Source organism: Grus americana, chromosome 8, assembly GCF_028858705.1.
Source record: "Grus americana isolate bGruAme1 chromosome 8, bGruAme1.mat, whole genome shotgun sequence".
NCBI classification, from domain to species: domain Eukaryota; kingdom Metazoa; phylum Chordata; class Aves; order Gruiformes; family Gruidae; genus Grus; species Grus americana.
In genome coordinates, this window is record NC_072859.1 from 6,413,840 (window position 1) to 6,437,646 (window position 23,807).

The 23,807-nt window shown below is 42.8% G+C and overlaps 1 protein-coding gene across 12 annotated transcripts in view; it reads left to right on the forward strand.

The window, feature by feature from the left end:
- Positions 1-22,033, forward strand: part of CEP350 (centrosomal protein 350) — a 77,430-nt gene extending 55,397 nt beyond the window's left edge. For 11 of the 12 annotated variants that reach the window (XM_054834452.1, XM_054834451.1, XM_054834462.1 and 8 more), the window contains 9 exons: positions 290-434; positions 3,689-3,849; positions 4,318-4,457; positions 5,258-5,340; positions 6,031-8,114; positions 9,086-9,487; positions 9,575-9,721; positions 11,971-12,093; positions 17,982-22,033. In XM_054834452.1, coding sequence (XP_054690427.1) covers positions 290-434; positions 3,689-3,849; positions 4,318-4,457; positions 5,258-5,340; positions 6,031-8,114; positions 9,086-9,487; positions 9,575-9,721; positions 11,971-12,093; positions 17,982-18,146 — 3,450 coding nt within the window. In that variant the 3' untranslated portion in view covers positions 18,147-22,033. Of the gene's footprint in view, positions 1-289; positions 435-3,688; positions 3,850-4,317; positions 4,458-5,257; positions 5,341-6,030; positions 8,115-9,085; positions 9,488-9,574; positions 9,722-11,970; positions 12,094-12,170; positions 12,563-17,981 lie in introns of those variants that run through there. The other variant, XM_054834461.1, reaches the window with a different exon arrangement.
- Positions 22,034-23,807: the final 1,774 nt, after the last annotated feature.

Below are 23,807 nucleotides of genomic sequence, written 5' to 3' on the forward strand. Positions count from 1 at the left end.
TCAGAGCCATGTCAGTTCACTTAAGTGGTAATAGAACAGTCTAAGCAGGTTTAGTGAAATCTAAGCTCAAAGTAAGCAGTCAGTTATTGCTGCTCTTCGTATTTTTGTTTTATCGTCTAGCAAGCTAAGATTAAATTCTTCTTAAGACAGCTGGAGAGGTACCACTGCTTATGCAAAGTTCTCAAGTCATGCTGTTCTTTCCTTGCAACTAGCTCCTGATGACAATGATCTCCTACTTTCAAACTGAGCTTACAAGCAATTACTTATTTGTCCTTTTCCTCTCCCGAAGTCTCCTCCCAAAAGCAGCATATCTGTATCAAAGCAAGATTCCAGCAAAGGCAGCCATAGAACTGGAGGACAGCTGCGTTCACCTGTGAAGTCTCATCAGATATCTCACAACTGGTCTGATGAATCTTTGTCTATGACACAGTCTGGTAAGTGTAATATCTGCTTGGGTTGAAATTGCCTTTTCAAAGCTTTTCATTTTAATAAGTAAACTTGAAATGCAGACGTTGATGTGGGGAGGCAGACAGAAATTCCTGGAAATTGTCAAGGTTTCAAGTTGCGTGGGAGTATTTTCCCATGATATAATTTGGTCACTTCCGCTTAAGAAGGTCTTAATGTAAGAAGGTCTACATATAATCTCTTCTTTTAGAAAGCAACACAGGTTCCTGCAAACAGGTATGAAGAAGATAAGAGTCGACAGTTAAGGTGGTCCTAGAATTTAAAAATATCAAGGTTAGCTGTGCCTTTAACAGGTGACATTTCTCCACCCTTCATTTTGTAAGAAAGCAAAATATGGTTCAGCATCCTATGAACATGAGTGTCCTCCTTCTGAATGCAGTCTGGCTCCAGAAGCAGCGTAGCTCTGTTACCACGGCAGTATGAGTGAGCCTGTTGGACCTGCACTGGCATCTGCAGAGTGCATGGGTGCTTCAGGATGTATGTTTTTATTTTTAGAGGAGGGTTTAAACTGTGTACAGTAAAATAGGGCCTAAGATTGCATTTTGAGCTATAAAATACAAGATCTACTATACAGACTCTTTATACTCTTACATCCAGTATCCAAACTGGCTACCAGTAAATGCTGAGGGAGAGAACATTAGAAGTGAACTGGTACGAGAGCGGTCCTTTCCCTGGTGTGCTCTCACAGTCTGTTAGTCCTGTGGATTGCAGGAGTTCCAGAGCCACCACTATTCAGTGGGTCACCAGCATCAGCTCTGTTAGGCTGTGAAGTCTGTTTTGAAACTTTCTGTGCTTTTAGTCTCTAAAACATCCTGTGTTCCACAGTGCAGTTGATAGAGCATCATAAAATACTTATTAGCAAATGAGATAGCATTTTTCTGCTTGGGGGTTTGTTTGGTTTTTAATTCCCTAAATGATCAGTAAGTCTTCAGTGGAAAAAGAATTAGGTGGTTCTATTAATGTACTGACTATTGTTTGTGATTGACGGATAACTTAGTCGTGTGCATACATATCCAGTCTTTGTGGCGCTTGATGTAGCAAGCATAATCTTTTATGTTGGATTGGGGGTTTTTTTGTTAATATGTATGTAAGTGCAATAGGAACAGTAATTTTGAGGCAGCTGTTCTCCTGCTGGATAGAGAAATGAATACGTAACATCCAGATATGTGCGCTGAGTAATTTCTATTGGGATTCTGTCTGGAGGACAGTTTGCAACACAGTGAAGCATTCAGCAACTTGAAGTTATTTTCAAGTTCTGCCTGGGAAATCACATAAGGAAGCCATTATGAAAAGTAAAGCAGGCAACAGTGATTGTGAAAATAAGCTTTTTTTTAAAAGAAAGTATTTGCAATCTTTGATTTCAACTGCTGAAGAAAGGTATACGAGGTGGGAAGGCGATCAGGATGGTGCTGGTTTCACAATAAATCATTCCATTGTAAAGAGACAAATCTTCCAAGCTGCTGAGTAGTAATGAAGTCATTGCTATGTCAGTCCGATACATGCGTAGACAAGATCGTCAAAGATGAAAGCATGTGCAGATCTTCCCCTTATGAGTTGATCAAGAAAAGCTATAATTACATAGTGGTCACTCACTATTCAGGAGGAGTTGTTAATTACAGTGGCATCCTAAAGTACTCCTGATTAGCAAGTGTGATTCCATTCTTTTTTTTTTTTTTTTTTTTGAATTCTCTAAATGGTTAACAACAGTTGTTAATGGAAAAAGAATACAGTAGTTTGATTGTATTTACTGGTGGCTGTTGATGATTAAATCTTTCATTATGGTGGTTTGTTGTCTTGAGAAATGAGATCGATTAGCAAAATGTCCTGCTGTTCCTGCTAGCTGACCAAATTAATACTGGTGACTGACTTTCTAGGATGTTCAGTAAAGCAACTGGCATTTATGGGCATCCAAGCCTTTTGGTGCAGAAAACATTATAGGTAATATTGAGCATTAGAAAAGCAAACCAGCCAAGATCCTTCTCTTAAGAGCTGCAGCTGCTGCTATAGAAGAAGGACATCAGCCACAGGGAGGAGTTCCAGTTTTTATACTTAATTGTGGTAGCACCAATCTGGGACAAGGATCTTGTTTTGCACTATGTTGATATAGATTTAAAACAAGAAACAAGTGGATGTAATCATGTGGGTGGAATAGAATAAATAATGACACATTAAGGCAGTCTCTCTATAAAGTCCGAGAGACTAAGAGGTTGTTACAGCAGAAATAATGAAAGTAGAATTACTGCAGAGTGACAGCAGAGAATTACAGCAGAGTTACTGGTAGAATGGGGTTATTATGCAGAGAACAGATCTAAGTGGCTGGGCACAGTGTCCCAAGAGAAGAGGTAGAACATAGAAGGACTGGAAGGCCAGATTGCAGGGGGGATGCAGAGGAATGGAGGAGATCTTATTAAAATTACTAAGGATAATGATTAAGAAAAAAATTGTTCCGGTGGAAAACAGCTACAGTCATTAATGGCATTATAGGAAGGTCTGTAAAATTGAACTTGAAGCAAAGATATGCCAAGTAACTTTGTATAAGCTATTATTGAGTAGTTTACTGTGTCTCTAAGCTCAACACTACCCCCATTAACCCTGAATAAATTGTCATCCTTAGGCCTGACAACAGTGAAAATCTCCGTGTTGTTCGAATTTACTTTCCTTCCAACTCTTGACCAGTCAGCTCTCCATTTCATTGATGTATTTAGTCTAGGTGACAGGAAATCTAAGTGGGCCAGAAATCTAAACTGCTTTTGGAGTCCACTGTTGCAAGTGAAATTGTCATCAATGAAGTGTACTTTGTAGCTTGAAACTGTATATTGTGATTGTAAACATATTTCAGATATATTTTTGGTATGCATCTCTGAGTTGTCATATTTTTAAATATGTGAGAAGAAATAATTTCTGCAACAGCTGACATGATAAGCAGTTGATGAGGTAGCAGCATAAAGATGGGCGGTTGACGTGAACAAGTTTGGTAACAAGTTGCTGTATGTATCAGAGCCTTTCTCTTCAAAATTAAATGCCACACTTTCTCGTATTAGATAGTAGTGTTGTGAATCTGAGATCCCCCTTTAATCTTATGTTAAGATTAGCATGTTGACATTAAATTCTTTGATATTTTGCTTGAACCATATTTTGTATTTACTAAATGATTGTTCACTGCTTTGCATAGAACTGTTTTGTGAGGTGCAAGCTTACAAAGACTAAAACTAAACTTTTTCAGAAACCACGTCTGATCAAAGTGACATTGAAGGACGGATTAGGGCCCTGAAGGATGAACTACGGAAAAGGAAGTCTGTGGTTTACCAGCTGAAAAAGGAACAGAAAAAGAGACAAAAGGAGAGACTGAAGGCTCAGGAAGCCAGTTTGATCAAACAACTGGAGGTTAGGAACAGTGGGAAGAAGGGCAACGTAAAAGATTGTTGGCCTTGGATAAATCATTATAGTATGGATGTTGTTGGCAGCATATTGTATCAACAGCTGTGAAATGTGCGTTATTGTGATACAAGTGTGACTGTCTTCTGGCTATTTAACTGTTTTCAATAATGAACCATTGCCCTGAGGCAGAAATGCCATTCCCTTTTAAAGTGTGTGTCTTTAATAGCTTACTAGCAGTGTTCAGGGGGCTTATGTGTGTTTATTCACACTAGTATCCTAGCTTGGGTTAAAGAGTATTTGGTTTTGAAAGTGAAGTTTAAAATTTCTAGGATTCACAACTATAGAGCTTTAGGAAGTTAAATAGATTACCTTACAGAGAAACCAAGTGCATCCTTTTAAATTAATTTATTAGGTTTTGATTGCTGAATTGTAGTTATGGTTTAGTAGCCTAACAGCCCTGTTTTCCATATGCAGTCGTATGATGAGTTTATCAAGAAGACTGAAGCAGAACTGAGTCAAGACCTGGAGGCATCACCCACAGCCAAACCTCAGATTAAAACTCCATCTTCAGCTGCTGCTGAAAAGCCTAAGATTAAGGCACCACCACTTCATAGGTAACTGGATTTCTTCTTCTCTCTGAGATTATTCTGAAACTGTGGCAAATGCTGTTTTAGCAGAAACCATGAGCACAAGGAGAGCTGATAACTGCTCTTCCTCAAAGTACTGGACAGTGGCAGTATCCTGTTGAACCTCTTTGCTGGTCTCATCAGACCCAAACCAGATAAGATGTACTGTTCCTGTAATTGCATGCATCTCACTTCTGTACTGCCCAGCCTTTCAGGTCCTGTTTTCAAGTTCTTTCCGAACAATAATTTTCAGTTGTGCAAGAATTGTGGCAAACGGTTGAATGGATTACAGACCTGAAGGAATTTTTACTCCTTTTGGTCACTCGTTATGGCTGCTGCATTGTGTGAGGCAAACCATTCATTTTTGCAACTTAAATCTGGTTTAGATCTTGAGTTTTAAAAGGTAGAGAATTCAACTGATTTCTGCAGTTCTTGCTGTATTTTCAAGTGTTTCATTTTCTCCAGCAGATGGTGCAGTTTTAGTGCATTCAAGTTAAAAAAAAAAAATTCTTTTTTTTTTTTGGCTGCAAAAAATGCTAAAGTTTGATTAATCTTTTTAAAAAATTACTTTCCAGGACTCACCAATCTCTCCTCTCTGTCGCCTTTCCTATTTTCTAAGGTCACAGTATGTTGACAAAGCAAACTGTTTATGTTATCATTGGTGTGGTATTATAATTATAGATGGTTGTATTTCCATTTTTATCTATTAAAAAAACCCCACAACACGACAACAAAACAACACACTCTGGTGTAACCATGATTTATGCAATTTGATTTTTCAAATTTAGGCCTGAGACAGCTAAAAACTGGAAATCACTGGCTGAATCAGAGCGATCCAGAGCATCTTTGGAATCCATTTCAGAGCATGCAGGTATGTAACTGGAGGAATCTGTACTACAGATGAAGAGCTTGAAGACTTGACTGTTTTAAACATCTTCAATTTTTTCCTTCTCGATTCAAGAAGAGGTTTTAAGAGAGCATGCAGTCTTCATAAAACCATAATGATCAAGCTATATTTTTCCTGTTTTTATTTAGTAGACTTCTGCTTTTGCTGTTTCCTGTATATTCAGTATTTAGTCTTATTCTTGCGGCGATTTGTGTGAAACCATAATTACGTGACAGTAATTCCTTTCTTTGGTTTTCTTTTTGTTTATCACTTGAGGAAAGTAAGGAAACCAAAAATAATGAAGAATTTAGGAATAGGGGGTTTTTTGAGATACTTTCCAGCGTTTTGCTGCTAATCATTATCTACCATTCTAATCTTGGTTATATCTGCAGCTTGCAAACAAATAACTGAGCCCTTACCTCGGGCTCAGTATTACATGGCATTATGAAATACTGGTGCAAGGAACAGAATTGAAAAGAAAGCGTTAGAACCTTGGAACTGAATGTTGCCCATGTTCATAGGACAGCTAGAAATACATGTTTCCGAGGGACCAGTTTGTATCTTCTTTTAACATAGAAACCTTGATGTTAATTTTGTTGCCCATGGTTGCAGTTTTCAATAAACCAATGCAGGCCTATATGATCTGCTGTAATTCACTTTTTATTTTCCTTCAAGATGCTGTGTCATCAAGAACGGAGAGATCTGTGTCTGTGCACACCAAGAAGGTAGCTGTGACAGATGTTCATGCAGAAGAACCTTCTGGAACATCTTCCTCGCTTTTAATGTCACCAAGGAGTTCCAGAGCAGGATCTGGTGATTCCTTAGATAATGTATCCTCATCCTCTCTTCTCAAAGACGTGAAAGACATTAGCAGAATATCCCATGGGTCGATGAACAATGTGGTAAATGCATCCAACAATGAGGCTGTCTTCAGTCATAAATCCAAGATACAGGAAGACTTGGAATACATAAAGTCAGAGGAATATGAGCTTGAAAGTTCTCATGTTAAGCCCTTGGAGAGTTCTGATGTCTTGTTGATGTTAGATAAAGAACAGGAGAGCTCACTGGACATCCTTGCAAAGAAAGTCCTCTCTTCTGAAGACGAACACTCTCAGAAGGAACTCTTCGGTTTGGCTGTGGAAAGTCTTCATGGCACGGAAGAAATCTTAGAACAGAGCCTGGCAGATAAAGATGCTGTAACTGGCCCAAGTGCAGAGGAGTCTTCTCACAAACTGAGCAAATCAGTAGAGGAAGGAGGTTATCTGCTTTCAGAACAACTCTTTAGACAAAAAGAGCCATCATACCTTGAAGACTTTGAAGGATCCTCCTCCAGAAAACAAGCATCAGTTGAAGAAATACTTCCTGGGGAACATTACAAAGATGACTTTGAAGCATCTCTTCTTTCTCCTAACGGGGATGCTCAATCACTGACAGAGCGCTCACAGCACACACAAACCAGCAGAAGTAGATCCACCAGCCTTGGCAGCGATGGCGAAATCAGTGAATACCTCAGTGACAGGTCTTTCTCTCTCTCTGGCAGCATGCATTCAGAGAGGTTATTAGAACTTAAGTCCCCAACAGAGCTTATAAAAAATACTGAACGTAGAGATGTGGAGCAAGAACAGACCCCTGCCGAATCACCGTTGTGGGCCTCTGTTTCGATCACAGAAGAAACAGATAGTTTGCCAAATTTCAACATTGGTGATAGAGTACTTGTTAGTAAAGTCCAACCTGGAACATTGCGATTCAAAGGTCTGACTAAGTTTGCCAAAGGATTTTGGGCTGGGGTGGAGTTGGATAAGCCTGAAGGGAACAATAATGGAACTTATGATGGTATTCAATATTTTGACTGCAAAGAAAAGCATGGTATTTTTGCTCCTCCTCAAAAAATCTCTCACATTGCGGAAAGTATTGATAGGCATTTAGACACAAACAAGGATGAAGACTCATTCTTCGATGATAGACTGGAGAAGCAACACAAAGCTGAGCAGAAAGACAGAGGAAGTTCCAAACCTGGCAAAGAAGATGAAAGCCAGAGCAGAGATGCAATAGAGAACTATTCCCAGGATAAAGCTTCTGCAGACACAGCTCTTTCAGAAGCCTCAGCTGAGGAAAGGGTTGATGAGGAGTCATCTTCTAAAGCAAGCAGCATAAAGGAGATTTCTGTAGCTACTGAATCACTTGCCCAAGAACAGTCAGTGGTGGATTATCTGAAGCATGCTGTAAAAGAGGAGGCCAGCCTTGCTCCTCTCACTTCTCGTGTTGTAGATGAGATTTCTACTGTTCAGTTGGATGACATCTCAGATTTCCTTTCTGAAAAACTGGAGAGGCAGAAGACACTGGGAGAAGAATGTGCTGAAAAGTTAGATGATCTCTCTCCTGGAGTTGTGGAGAAGCCTGCAACTCCACTTCTGGATTTGCTGACAAAAGAAAAGAGCCAGTTAGAAGCTCAGCTTAGACTACCACTGAGAGAGGAAGAAAAGTCAAAAGACCAGCTGGAAAAGGTCAGTTTGCTGACAGACAGTCTACTTAGAGATTTTGTGAAAGACACGGTCAATCAGTTACAGCAAATAAAGAAGGTCAGGAATGAGAAAATCCAGCTCAGCAACCAGGAGCTCTGTGATGTGAAGGAGGAATCCAGTACCCCATCCCAGCAGGTAGAAAAGCAGATTCCAGATGGACTGAATAACTTTTTTCTAAGTTCTGATTTGGAAGATGAAAGAGAAGAACTTTCCTCTCCGGACATGTGTCCCAGACCAGTGAGTAACAGACATCTTGCACTGATTTTTAAGAGTCGATTGTTCCTTTGACTGATGATGATTGAATCTGAGGAATGCCGTGTGGCACCAGTTTGTTTTCTCCCAGGTTCTGTTGTACGTATGTGTCTTAGATGTGTGTGTTCTTGTGCATCCCAGTTCACGGCTCACTTTGGCAGCCCTGAAGACTGAAATACACATTTCGGAACACGGAAGTGAAAAATACTTCATTTAGGTTGCAGTCTGATTACATATTCAATTTGTATTTAATCCCTACCCTCAGTTTTTATTTTTAAAATGTCAGATGTTTACGAAACACAGTAAACCTACCTCTGTCTATTCCTGATATCAAACAATTATCCTCAAACATAATTATTTGCTGTGGAGATCATTAAGGTGTCAGACTGCTCTATCGGCTGAACTAATGTATCATGAGTAGTGGAAGTTCAAGCTTCCTCAGAACAACCGTTAATAATACAAATACAGGACCTGGCCTTTTTGCTGAAGATCCCAGTAAACCTGTCTGCTTTGCCATTGATGTCAGAAAACTTCAGCCCGTTTCACCAGTGTGAGCACTGGTCGGTCACTAAAACAGCCATCACCTGCTAAAAGCTTTTAGGCTGTTGATTTAAATCTGAGACTGCTGGTAAGTGAAGTCAAAAGTTGTATGGCATGTTACCAGTTTTTAAACCACTCAGCCTTTCATAAACAGTTAAACTTGAGGACAGGCAGTGGGCAGGATGCACAGTCTTTTAAGCTCTGTAGGAACCCTATGAAAGCATTCATCAGGAGTGATAGAAACCCCAAGTATTTGAATCAAAACATTTCTCATTTTACTGTGGGCTATTTAATATTTTTCTGAGTATTTTTGCATGTATTGCCAGTTATATCAGTAGAGCATTTAAAAATGTAAGTTGAATTAGACAACAGCGTGACAACGCTTTTATATTTACTCTGTGGCTCTTAATTCACAGGAGAGTCCAGTGTTTGGTGCCAGTGGTCAGGAAGAGCTTGCCAAGAGACTGGCAGAGCTGGAGCTCAATCGGGAGTTCCTGAGCGTGCTGGGAGATGATCAAGACTGGTTTGATGAGGACTATGGCCTGAGTTCTCGTAAGGTCCAGCAGAAGCAAGCTGAGGAACCAGCAGTGCTGCCCAAGGTAGAACCACAGAAAGCACCAGCGAAGCCATGTGAGGAGCCTTTGGCAGTCCCTCACACTGCAGTGGAAGTGGAAGGCATGGTGCATGCAGCAGCTGAGGAACTCTGGAAACTGAAAGAGCTGGGTCGTGATCTTCAAAGTTTCAGCCTTCATACAGATCTTAGTAGAACCCTCAAAGAGCAGGACACAGACACGATAAACAAGCAGGTTTATAAAAAGGTACGATCTTGGGGCATTTTGTTCTTGCCCTTTGAATGTTTACCACAAACAGCAGCAGCCTTAACTTTTACTTCTTTCTTTGTTAAGGTGGTATTTGATTTAACAAGAGAGATCTTTGGGGAAATCTTTGCTGAGGATCCTAATCTAAATCAGCCTATTTGGATGAAACCATGTAGGATTGCATCTGCTTACTTTCGCCGAGTAAAAGATCCAAATGACCTGGATGAAATCAAGGTAGGAAGAAATCCTTGTCATACAGGGAAAGCCAGATGAAAAATATTGTACTGGAACTTGTCTGAGTGATAGAAGATCATCACAGGTGTATTGAGCTAGAGAGGAGTTGAGAAATGAGATACAAAGCTGAAAGGGAGTTTGCCAAAATGGTCCTTTTTTGTTGTCAAAATGGTCCTTTTGTTGCTCAACAGATCTGCCTCCCTGTCCTTTTGGCTGGTACTGGTTGCTTTTAAACTTTAGTCCTCTGTGCGGAACTGCCAAGATGACCTTGATCTTATAAAATTGGTCTGCTGACAGACTGCTGCTTTAGCAGATTTCAGTGGAACTCTGTATGGGTATATTGGCATGGCTCCAATGGTAGGGTTGGGCCAAATGGGATGAGCTGGATTTTTGACTTAGACACACCTGCACCAGCCTCACCGAGGACAGTACGAGTTGCCCAGAGGGACCCAAAATTTCATTGGCGAGGGCACTGTTGTATTTGACAAGCCAGAGGAGGTCTCCTCTTGTGGTAGTGCTCAAGAAAGGACAAAACTCCAAAAAGTGAGCGCCCGACTGGACCTAGGTTAAACTTGTGTCGTGGTTTAGGCCCAGCCGGCAGCTGGGTGCCACGTGGCCGCTCACTCACCCCTCCCCCAGCGGGACGGGGAGGAGAAGTATAACAAAAGGCTTAGGTGGAGATAAGGACAGGGAGAGATCACTCACTAATTACCGTCACGAGCAAAACAGACTGAACGTGGAGAGGAGATTCATCTAATTTATTACTAAGCAAAACAGAGTAGAGCAATGAGAAAATACAATCAAGTCTTAAAACACCTCCCCCCACCCCTCCCATCTTCCCGGGCTCAACTTCACTCCCGGCTTCAACCTCCTCCCCCCTCAGCGGCACAAGGGGGCAGGGAATGGGGGTTGCGGTCAGTTCGGCACACATTGCTGCTGCTTTGTCCTCAGGGGGAGGACTCCTCTCAACGTTCCCCTGCTCCAACATGGAGTCTCTCCCACAGGCCACAGTCCTTCACAAACTGCTCCAGCGTGGTCTCTCCCACGGGGTGCAGACCTTCAGGAGCAAATTGCTCCAGCGTGGGGTCCCCCACGGGGTCACAAGTCCTGCCAGCAAACCTGCCCTGGCGTGGGCTCCCCTCTTCACGGGTCCACCGGTCCGGCCAGGAACTTGCTCCAGTGTGGGCTCCCCACAGGCCACAGCCTCCTTCAGGTGCCTCCACCTGCTTCGGCGTGGGGTCCTCCACGGGCTGCAGGTGGAATCTCTACACCCCCTCATCCTTCCTCCATGGGCTGCAGGGGGACAGCCTGCTTCACCATGGCCTTCACCACGGGCTGCAGGGGGATCTCTGCTCCGGCGCCTGGAGCACCTCCTCCCCCTCCTTCCTCACTGACCTTGGTGTCTGCAGAGTTTCCTACATCTTCTCACTCCTCTCTCCGGTTGCAAAAGCTCTTTCAACTGTTTTGTTTTCCTTCTTAAATATGTTATCACAGAGGCGCTGATTGGCTCAGCCTTGGCCAGCAGCGGGTCCGTCTTGGAGCCGGCTGGCATTGGCTCTGTCAGACACAGGGGAAGCTTCTAGCAGCTTCTCACAGAAGCCACCCCTGTAGCCCCCCTGCTACCAAAACCTTGCCACGCAAACCCAACACAACTTGCAGGGCTGGACATTTGGAAGAAAAACCTGTGTCCCTGAAAGCGTTCAGCAAAGAACCTTCCCCACAGCTCATCAGGACATGAATGAAGATGTCCACCTGTACTGTTTCTTCTGAAATTTTGGGGGGGTGGGGAGTGGGGGGTGTGACTGTATTTTGGTTAACAGGCTGAAGATACAGCATGTTAACTGTGTAGAAAAGACAGAAATAGTATCTAGATCACTCTGTTAGTTGAGAAGACTTTCAAAAGCTTGTGGCAGGGACACAGGACAAGGAGACCAAACTCCCACCCTGCTTTTCTTTAGTCTTATATTAATGTCTCCTGTTTGCTGTACTGTTTAATTGAAAGTTTCTGTTCTCAAGATTGTTGCAGCAGTGGGTGTCTTTTTTCCCCACTTCTGGATTTAATAATTGTTCTGCCTGTGCAATGCTGCCTCTAAGACTTTTGCCGTAACTTTTTCCATACGCTGTATGTCTCTTAGCTAAACAGAAAGCTGTTATGCATTCTATAATGTGACTTTTTAGGGTAGGTACTTTGTGCATATGTTTCATTTCTTAGCTCAAAAGTGATAAATCTCACCTTTACTCTTCCATAGAGCTTCATTGCAGCTGAAGTACTGAAGTTGTTCAGCCTGAGGAAGGAGCCTAATCACAAAACAGACTGGCAGAAGATGATGAAATTTGGGCGGAAGAAGCGAGACCGAGTGGATCATATACTGGTCAGTAGATGAAAATAAGCATTCATGTCAGATGCTGTGCACCAGGCTGAAGTGTGACACGTGATTGTATTTTTCAGTATTCGATCGTGCCATTTAAAGAATATGAAGTATGTGTGAGGTCTTGATAGAAGATGTTTAATTTTAGAGAGCACCCTATTGACAAAAACAGAAGTCCGGTGCCAGTGAAGTAAGGTGACTTGAGGAAATTCTCCGTCGTGCCTACCGATTTGACTGGAGTATAAATCTGTCCACTGAGGCAGAGGCAGCTCAGTGTTAAAACCACATAAGGTAGAGCATGTCTGGCTGTGTACTAGTTTTTGAAAGTTACTTGTTGGCTTGTATTGCAGGATGATTAACATCTTTATTGGCTATAATGATAGTGAAGGTTCTGCTTGGGAATATGAGGCGTCATTAACACTACGCTTCACTTAATTACACCTGAAATTGATTCCACACACGCACACATATAAGTAACTTCGAGTCATGGGTCGTGTGGTCTTTTAATTGCCCATCAGTGGAAGGTTTCCAACACAGGCTTTTTCCCAGGGATTTAATTTTAATTGTATGTAAAAAGAAAATCTGTGTATAGGACCTGCATATCCTAGTATCCTTGATTCTGGGATACACCCATTTCTGGGATATGGAGGCTGCTAAAGCACACCCAAAACAGTCTTATGTTTAGATCCCAGAGAGAACTAATAGTACAACTATTACGCTTGTGTACCAATTTCCTAATTTCTTTGAACCATACCTGGAAAGAAAGATTCCTGACTGGAAAAAATTGTTCCACTTGAAGGCATCCAAAGTGCTTTAGGTGAAATAAGTTTGAAGTTCAGACAATCTGGTCTGTGATTTACATGCAGACCAAGACATGAAAGATTAATGGAGCTCTGACAAGCCTGGCTTAATAAATAATGTGTGTAATTTTATGTTGTTCTCACAAGAATATGGTAATAAAATTTTAGCTGAAGACTGGAAATAACTCTGTGAAGATTGCAGTATGCTGTGCTTTAGGAGTAAGGTAGTCTCAGTGGTATTGCTAACAAATTTGTACTGTAATGCGAGACTATCAGAGAAACTTCTAACCGAAAACCTAAGGAGATAGAGATATTAATAAAACAAGGTAAGCAAAATTGAACACTATAAAATATGAAGTATCTGGATAGCTTTCTCTGTCTCCTAGTCAGCCTTCAACTTGTGCTTAAGGTCATGAGTTCTGCGATAACGCAAATCCAAGGTCATAATCGGATATACAGGTCTGTGCAAGATCTGTTGCTTATCTACTAGTAACTCATGGTGTAGCCCTAAACAGAGAGGTCAGATTTGGAGTTTTCCAAATTTGTTTAAAGTGTATTCAAATAGTACATCGCAGCAATCTCCTGAAAGAGAAATTGAGACTTTTTTGGTAGGTTTAGATGCTGTAGAAGCTTTAGAAATCAGTCGAAAATGCTTTGTTCAAGTTCTTTTGAAGCTTTAGCCAATACACACCTCTTGCAATGTGCAGGGGCTGTCACGTGAGTACGTATATAAGTAGATTGATTCTCCACATTCTTTTGCTGCTTATGAAGACAAAGGCTGTTAAAATAAATCATGATCTTTTTAAAGCAGAGGTAAACATTCTTAGGCTTCTAGGTCAGGTGACTCTAAAACCAGGAGCCACGACTGTCTGCTGAATTTCCTTTTGTTTCTTCCAAAGGCATAAAGCAAGTGCCAGACTATTCTGCCCAGCTTATTCTCACCCCAATTATCCCTGAATGTGTCCTTCTGGGTTTATCATACTAAACCCACTTCCCGGTGGTTCTTGTCTCCACCGAAGGTTCAGTCTTGCAGGTAAGAGGCATGGCAGTAGAAGCAGCCTGTGCTGCACCGGTGCTTTCTGCGATGCGGGGTGCTGTGGGTGACTGCGGTCAGCCATCACACCTCCTGGGAACTAAAGGGAGAACAGGATGGATTAGTCCTTTGCCTCCTTACGCTGCCTTGATCTTTGCTACTTCCACCAGCTGCTGCATCTTTAGTTGCATTTTCACTCTCGTCTGCTCTTTTCCAGTATTGACACCAACATGTTTTTCTGCCAGTGACAAAAACCCCGCCATCCTCTTCTCCTTTTTTGCAGCACTGTTACCTTTGATGAGGCATCTCTGTCCTTAGAAGCATTTGTAATGGGATATCTTATGAGAGCTCTCTGGTCTGCTTCAGTTGTTAACAATTACAGCAAATCTGGGCTTTCAGTAAACAAGTACAGGAGGGTCACCTTTATGAGAAGCTACCTTGTTTCAAATCAAGTTCAAGGAATGTTTGGTGTTTGCTTTCTTCTTCTCACATCCCTTTGTGTTGCAACCTTCATCACATGTATGCTGCCTGTGCTCTGCGGGAGATTCTCTAACGTACCCGTAGGCTGAAGTGCTGCATTTCGGTACATCAGGGCTGCCTGCGCCTTTCAAACCCTCTTTTTAAACTACAGCAAGAACCCTCATATATCCTTATTTAACTTCAGGTGCTAACAATAGACTGTTTCCACTACTCTTTTTTTTTTTTTTTTTTTTCCACTTGAGTCTTCAGCCAAAACTCCCTGTGCTGATCTTTTTGCACAAACTCTGCCATTGCTTTCCCTGCCACCCCCCTTCCCTTTTATCCAGAGCTTGAGAAAGCAAAGTTCACATGATACTGCCAAACCTATGTGTTTAGTTTTCGCACCTGAGAAGCCTGCCCACAGAGTGCTGAAAAGTACTTGATCTTCTGACCTGTTGACTGAACGACTAGGATGTTTCTGTGCAGTTTTGAACTCGGCAGCAAAGCTGTTCCTATCAAGCTGGCTTAATTGGAAAGCCCGAGATCTAAGCCCAAGGGGAGTGTGCAACAGTAAGAAGAGAATCAAAGCCTGCTCACATGCACAGTCGTGCATCTTAAAATTTCCAGGCACTCTGAGAGCAAAGGGCTGCGAGAATGCACCTGCCCACCTTCCTCCTGCTGGCACTCTTCCAAGGCACTAGCTTATTTCTGGATTTTTGTACTTTTCAGTCTCCAAATGATCTATTTACTCCTTAAATTTAGTTTATTTTGCAGATATTCATGGTTTTGAATGGGGACCTTCAGAAAATGAAACTAATTTACTTTCTAAAGTTTCCTTCAGACTACATTCTTTCAAGTGTTGGTGTTTGGGTACCTTGGCATTTATTAGATGGCCAGCAGGATCATGCTACCTGATTATCTCCTGATTTTTCTTTTGCGTGCGTGCCCCCTTCTTTCTTTGAGTGTTTAAAAAACCACAAAGCACACAAAAACCATACTACACAGCTGTCTGCATTGTGTCACTATTTATCTTTTGCTGTGGGATGGAATTCAATTTCACTAAAACTGTGGTTTCCTGACTTGCCCAAATGCAGTTTCTCTCTGATATAGAGAGCTTGCATCAAATAAGCAAAGTTTTACTTTCGTCATGAGAACATGCAATAACTTAAATACTGTTCATGTACTAAAGACAATGCAAAGCCTGCTTCCATGAAAGCCCCGATACTTACCAAATATAAGTAAACAGTCTCCATTGCTTAGAAGCAGTTTGTAATAATACAACAAATGGATCCAACATTTCCCAGACAAAGCAGTCGCAACTGCCTTGGCTCGGATGTCTGCAGCTAGGGCTGCAAAGCAGCATGGCAATTTCCACACATGTTCTGAATACGCTATAAACAAGACTTGTCTGCGACAGCACGTTGCACATTCCTTTAGTTTTCCAAAAGTATGCTCAAGGAAGTCTTCCTAATGCCAAAGGAAATTGTGTGCTGTGCCTCTGAGAAAGAGGGGAATGATAGAGGCAAGAGAAAATTAATCACTGATAGACTGTTTTTCTTTCTTCATCTTTCTGCTGCTATTTAACATCCAGCCTTTCCCTGCCTGGATCAAGTTACCTTGTCCTCTCCCATTTACTTGTGTTTCTTTATCCCATGAATCTGTTTTTTTCTTTTTTTTTTTTTTTCCCCCTCTGAGCACAATAAAGGAACCACACCTTCTTTTCATGACCCCTGTCTCTTCCTTTTCCTCATCTAAATAGTCTGTGATGCAGACACATAACACACGATCAGCCTCCAGATTGGTGCTTTATCTTATGCCTCTTTATTGATGGGAGGACTGGGAGGACTTCGGACGTGCTGCTATTGTTTAGTCCGGGGTTTATCAAAATTTACAACCAGCACATACTGGTTGCAGGCAGCAAGCTTCTGCTTGAGAGAGAGTTCAGAAGTTGTTTGACATTCGCCCCCGCATTAATTTACACCCTTATCTGACAGTCGTTAGCATTCAATTTAAATTATTTTTCACCTACATCACTGATTCAAAGTTTGATTGCCAATATTGCTGCTTCTTTCCTGTTAGTAAGAAGCATAATGAAACGGTTAACACCTCGTCTTTGGTATGGAAAAGGAGGGCTGTGCAGAAGAGGAGTGCTGGCTGTGGTTTGTGAGCACATAGCAGGACTCCCCCAAAGCTGTTTGCAGGAGTTGTTCCCTGCCCCTCTCCCCAAGATCTGGAGAGAGAGGGAGAAAGGAGCTGTCAGACAAACCCCCGTGTGTAACAGAGGCCTTATGAATGGCTACAAACCCTGAAGCAGTGCTGGTTCCCTGGGGTTCCCACAGCAGCCTGTTCTTGGGCTTCACACTGTGTTTGGGTTATTGAATCATCATTATGCTACAGCAGCTGTCATCTTCAAAACAGACAAGTTTCTGGGTGGTTTAGCTTCAGGCAAAAGAGGAAGAGAGGGTTTGGGGGCTATAGATCTTGTACTCTCTTTAGATAACAACACTGTTTCATATTGATACTGAATTAGTGGATTTTCAGTATGTTTTAACCTTGTTTTGGCAGTATCTAGGTGTCCGGCCCACTTATCTATGTGGACAGTGTAGATTTTGAGTTCAGAGTGTAGGATATACGGTCAAAGGAGCTGTCTGCTGAAGCTGAGCAGAGAAAGAGCTTTCAGCAGGTTTACTTTGTCGTTTTAAATATGAATGACACTTGCAGCCACTTTTTCTTTTCTCAAAAGTTTGAGCTTTGTTAGGATGTATCTGTAATACTGAAGTGGTCACCAAATCAAAATTTTAGTAAGTTTAACTGGAGATGTCCAGTTTTAAGAGACTCCCGATATAATGTGATTTGCTGAATGGAATGATATATTTATGTCTGTTACTAAAAGACATATTTGCCAGTGACCAGTGGACGGGGATTTTGCCTGTCAAGAATTTAGGAATAACAGGAAATAAATACTCATTGAGTTATTCTTCTAGCTGTAATAGTACAAAATTCAATTTGTAAGAATGTTCTCAAATCCAACGAAGCATGGAGTATTCTGTGCAAATGAGTTGTAATACTATCATACAACACATGCCAGCCTTTTGTCTTCCTATACAGAAGAATTGGAAAGGTCAGTTATTTCCTTTAGGTTCTCTAATTCTTATTCAAACGGACTGGACTGCAGTGAAGTTATTTTTCCTCTCTTCAAACCCTTTGCATGATTTCTTGCCAGTTTAAGCTGCATGGAGTCAGCTTCTTGCAAAAACACGATTAGGGACTTTTTTAATGAGCTTGTGCTGTTGGCCAAGAAGATCCCTTTAGCTGAGTTCTTTCAAGTAAAAAAACCCAGCTTCTTCAGGAATATGAAATCCTTTTAAATGGATAGAGCAGTGAAAGGTAGAAAACGTTCATACAGCAAAATAGCCTGGTTCAAATGAACACAGATCTGTTTTGCTATTTCAAGCGCTTCCTGTAATCTCTTACAAAGACAGATATGTTGTTGGCAGATGCATGCTGGTTTGGACTCTTTCTGGAACTTTGCAGGGGATATTATCCTAGAGCAACAGAATTGTAACGTTCATTTTGCTTTTTCCTTTCTACCCTCCAAGGTGCAGGAACTTCATGAGGAAGAAGCACAGTGGGTGAACTATGACGAGGATGAACTGTGTGTAAAGATGCAGTTGGCAGATGGGATCTTTGAGGCCTTAATCAGAGACACCGTTGATGTACTGAACCAGATAAATGAGAAACAGCGGAGATTGCTGCTTGTCTGACAGTGCTGAAAATAAACTTACAGCTGCGTAACCACTGAGTCACAGGCCTTTCTGACTCCTGACGTACTCTCCACCCTGCAAGCACTGCTGCTGGACTTCCACGCGTGGAGTTTAAAGGCAGTTCAGATGTGATTAAAAGAACCTGAATTTGCATCCGCTGCCACTAGAGACCTCGCACCGGATTTATTGTTCGGAACAAGCTGATCCCTCACTCGAGGCTGTGTTGTGGAATGCTCAAGACTGTTCGTGTGCCAATGCGGTTATGCCACATAACTGTCAGCAGCTGCCTGGGGCTTTGACACGTTCAGCTTGTGCTCTGAAAGGGTTGGGTTAAGTTGGGATATATCGGCTGCTTTGCTGGAATGGCTGTCAGCCATCAGCACTCATCTTTAGAAATGTAAGTAATTTGGAGAAGAAATGGTTTGGTCATGTTTTAGTCATAAATGGAGACTTACTGCACTGAACAGTGTTATAATCTTAACACCTCTTCTCCTGCAGCCCTAACAATGTGCAACAGTTCCTTCTGCTCCAGAGCCCGTTTAATTCCCTTCTCTGTGAAGTTGGTTTTCATCTTTCTTCTGTGATGTGGTACCAAGTATGGTGCCAGCCAGTCCAGGGAAATTAGATAATGTTGCTTTCTGCATTCAAGTAAAGAATTCTTGCTGCTTTTCCTATGTAACTTGCTTCAGCCCCGAGGTGGAGCAAGATAAAGGCCGCCTAATGTCAAGTGTGAAAGACAACTTTCCTCCTACCGTGTAGCACTTCTTCTCTTCCTGGAGCACCAGCTGCTCCCAGATAACGGATACTCAGGATTTTCTCAGGCATGAGACATGCAGGAGTGGAAAACGTTTCCTCACAAAAATTTGGCCTTCAATCCTTCAGCTTCCTCCCTTACAGTCAACTAACAAATAGGAGCAGCTGTTACTTGAATAATTTAGAGAACAGAGTGTATTCACCAAAGAAAGCAGTGTCCAGTGCTTGACTATCTGCATGTTTTGTGCTTGTGGGTTTTTTATTTATTTTCAGATAATTTATTAAGTGGGTTATAGGAGAGTGTCCCGTGCAGTTGGCTGCACTGTCTTACGTTTTGAGACAGCTGAACTTGAGAAAGCATCTGTTCTGGAAACTTCCAGAGCCCCGTATTCTTCGCACAAAAGCTCCAGCTTCTTGAGACAGATACGAGGAGGGGAAGGTGAGAAGAACCAAACCTCAGTGACCAGGAGTGGGAAGCAAAGGCAGGACTAGGAACGGAGCTTCACCGCACCTGGTTTGGAGACAGGGGAGAGTTGAGGGGACTGAGCTGAAACACAATGTGAAACTTCCCTGCTCCGTTTCCTTCCTTTCCCAGAAGTTCTAGGCCACGGGCAGCCGTTAGGTGGTTGATTCAGTGCTGGGTTCGACTGCAGTGTCCTTCTGCTGAGTGCTCCTTCCTAACCTGTCCCTCCCGTTCTGGTGGTGTTCTTGGAGGAACACAGACAATCTGGGGTCGAACGTTGATGCCTTAATAGTGGATGTCCCTGTGTGCTAACCTGGGACAAGACCCAGAGGAGAGTCAGATTCTCCAGACACACTGGGGTACAGAAAGATGCTTTGAAGCCTTTGGAGGCACCCCAAAGATGCCGCAACCCGTGATAGGCATGGCAGGGAGATCTTTACCATTTCTTTCATCTGCTTGGTTCCTGGGCTTCCTGCTATGCATACCTCTGCTACTGCTCCATTTTGTTTTCTCTTTTCCACCTTTTTTTTTTTTTTAAGCTATCATTGGAATATTTTGCATTTTGCACAATGACACAAAGCTGGTAATTCTTCAGGGACAGCACTGGGAAATGTTGGATTTGTCAGAGGTCCATGCAAATTCTCAGATATAGTATTGCCAGCACCTCACTTGTGAGATAATGGTGAGCCATATTCATGGGACCTTAACGAGTGGAAGGACAAGGAGGAGGTCATGCTGTATAGGAACACCTCCAATGGGCATATGCATGTCTGTGCTGCAGTAGTGGCCCTTCTGGCTGGCTGGAAGTCAAATAGTCTTGGTGGAGCATTGTTCAGCTTTTTTTTTCTCTCTGTGATTCACTCGTCCACGTAAAATGTCATGATGCTGAACCAGGAAACCCTCAAATGCTTAAGATAGAAGCAAACTAAAGCTGCTGCATTTAGCCAGCATGGTGTCACTGATTGGGTCACTGCCTCAGATTCCCTTTCCTGGGTGTATCTTTTTTGCTATTTTTATAGGTAGCAATTACAGAAAGGAGGCAGAAACCTGTATGTTTGTGGCTGGACTATCAGAGAAATGAGGTTAGTTCCGTCCTGTAGACGCCATGCCCAGTGTTGAGAAGGTTGCCCTGCATCCCTGTGGCTTTTCAGCTGGTCTGCAGGGCTGGGATGGCTTTTCCAGTCCGTCCGCCAGCAGGGAGATGGTTGCACAGTTGGCCTGCCAGGGTACTGGGGACCACTGGAGAGTGTATGCCTGTTGTCTTGCTGGCATGGATAGCACTAGTTTCATATCCTCAACAGAAGTAGTAACTATTTTTACAGCTGTTTGGGCAGAAGGAATCTGTGTCTTAAGTAATGGCTTTATTCCTTTGCAACCTTCACCATTTATTTTTGGTAGCAACCCTTGCTGGGAGGAACCCTAAAAAGACTTGAACGTATGTGAATTATCTTCTCAGTACCTCAAGTGTGTTGAGTTACTTGGAGTTGAGTGTATACTCAAAACCTCGAGTGTGTTGGGTACTTGTGGACTGACGATTACTGCGATGAAGTAATGGTCTCTCTGAGTCGTGGCTGGTAACGAGGAGGTATGGGGAAGCCTGGAGTCTCCCAAACAGAGGCTGAATTCTCTTTCTCCTCTCTCCCCAACCTTCCCATTATAAGAACAAGATGGTATTTCTGGGTCCTTGTTATCTTGGTGCAACCACGTTAGAAGATTCAAGGCTGAGACATTTTTCTGAGACCCATAAGCTGTTTGGGGCAGTGGCTGTCATCACTGGGGAGATGCAGTTCCCTCTTCGGAAGGATCTCCGTGCCAGGTGGGAAAGCCCAGGCTTGTGAGGAGAAGGAGCGCGAGTCCCTCTCTCACAGCAGGAGAGCTGTGGAATATCAGGACTTCTGCCTTTCGGAAAAGGCTTGTTGCTCACAAGGTGGAACGAGAGATTGAAAAAAATCATGTCTTGTTCACTTTCCTTTCTTGAAAAAGTGGCCTTAGCTTTTTGCAATACTTGAATAAGTGTGTACCTGCAGAAGATCTTCAGTAGCACAGTGATAGAGACCTTTTAAGTGACTATTCTGTGAGGAACTGTGTGCAGTTCCCACTTTCATAACCCTTTGCTACCTTAAGACTATTAGGAAAACAAAGTACTTTTCAGCAGAGAAACGGTTGAACCTTATAAGGTATTTAGTGCATCTGAAGTGTTTACAAAACAACTAAAATGGAGAAAAGCAAACTATTGAACTTACTTGTAATTTAAACATTAAATGCAAAAATATATACAGATGAAAGAGGAATACTGTAATTAACCTGCATTTACTAGTTTTTTTCCTTGACTTTGCAGAGCCTTTTGATATACTTTTGCAAAGCCGCCTTTTGGGAGGCTCCGTCTCCCTGTGTACTGTCTTGTGGAGATGCTGAAAAGAAACCCGTTTACTGTGTATGTGTAAATAACCTGGTAACTTGGTTTTTGGGCCAGTTTCAGCTAATGTTCACATCCAGAGCAGCTTTGCACAGTAGACAGACCCAAGGATGTGGAGGGTTGGGTTTTGGGTTTTTTTGTAATTAAGAACTGTAAAATAACCAGGGTGGTCCCTGTGTACACCAGTGTAAATATCTTTGGTAACTGAAATGTACTTTAAGAGAACAAAATCTGTAAATAAACTGATTTATAAATTAATCTCATTTCCTGGTTCTTTATAAAATGAAGCTTTATAATTACCCAAATGGTTGCTAATTCCAAAGGTGTCCTGGAGATTCGTCCCTTGTATGTTCCCCTTTCTGTCTGATGCTGTACTTGGGATGCCAATCACAGTCCACAAAATCCCATTAGAGTTGCCTTAATTATAATCATAACATTATTAGAATTTCCTTATTGTTGAAAGCCAAGTGTTGATAAAAGCAAAACCAGAAAACAGCATTGCGTAATCATTGCAGGAGAAAAATTACTCCTTGTGCATGTTTATTTAAAATAGGTTTTAAAAACTCATGGTTTAAAGCATTTGAGGGGGAGAAAGGTATTTTTATGCTAAACAACAGTCTTGGAATTAAATTCTCCAGAGCCTCAGCCTTGTTTCAGCTCCCTCAGTTAGCCTCCTAAATTGTTACAGCTGCTGTTACCCGCACAAATCACTTCTTCATCGAGGGGGCAAACGTTCCCTGGAAAGTTTAAGTATTGGTGGAACTTTCCTAAATCTTTGCTGTTTCCTTTCCAGGAAAAAAAAAAATTAAATAACACAACCCTGCTTTAACACGTGAGAGGTCCCAGAGATCCGTAAGAGGATGACTGAACACTTGTGGTGCCAAACCACAGGCGTGCTGGCACGTGGCATACGAGTGGCAGCGTGCAATGTGTAAGACCAGCACCAAGCGTGTTTATCGAGCCGCCTCGGTGCCTACAGCCGCTGCTGCTCCTGTACCTCGTGCTCTGTTTTGGTGCTATTTATTAACATGAAGGCCCAGCAGAAAAGGTTTTGCTTTCCATTTACTACAGACGTCTACAAAGCCCAGCGTTGGTCACTCCAGCTTGGAGGATGCTGTGCAGCAGCGTACTCCTCACCGCTCTCCTCTGCCTGGGAGAGGACTCTGCACCAAATGGGGGGGACCTGTGTGAACAAAACGGTTGCAAGGGCTTTGCACTGCATCAAGCGGATATTTGCTCTTTGTTTTTCCTTAGCAGAGGTACCTCATCCTGGAGGAGGACTTACTGCACTCAAACTTTCATCATGGAAGCAGCTTTGCTGTGGTCCTGCGGTGCCAGCGTGTGGTAGGAGTAGTCCTCAGCGGAGCGTGTCAGGAATGCCGTCCGCAGCCCTCATACAGAGAAGCACGTCGCAGCCCTCTGAGCTTGGGGTTGAACCAGCCAAAACGCGGCAGTAGGTCTTTTGATGTCCAAAGGGCTGAGACAAAGTGGTGCTGCAGCCTCTGCGCTCTCATTACCGAGCAGCAGGAGAGCAGCCGTGTCGCTGCTTTCCTCGTCCTGCAGCGATTTTGCTCTGCAAGTCCTGTGTTTTCAGACAGTGATCTATTTGCAGCCATCAGCATCCCTCCCTGGAGGTGGCTTAGAGTGCATTTCACATTGGGGCGGGGGGGGGAATCGATCTGTGCTTCGCTGGCTAGAGAACTGGCTTCCCTTTAAAACGGCTTGAGCAGTGGGAACGCTGCCACGGCACTCTGGCGAGTGACACAGCAAACTGCTGCATTGCTCCTGCTGTCCTTGCCCAGGATGCCCAGTAATCGGCTTGATCAAGGCTCTGATTTCCTCATTTGCAAGTCTACGTTGCTCCACTTTGGCACTGACTTTCTACGGTAGTGTTTGTGCAACTCTTCCCACAACCCTCAGAGCGCAGTTGCCTTCGACAGCCATTTCACCCATCATGGACCTGGTGAAACTCCTGGGTTGGGCAACGGCAGGCAACTGCCTTCCCAACGGCACGCTGGATTGAGTTGGG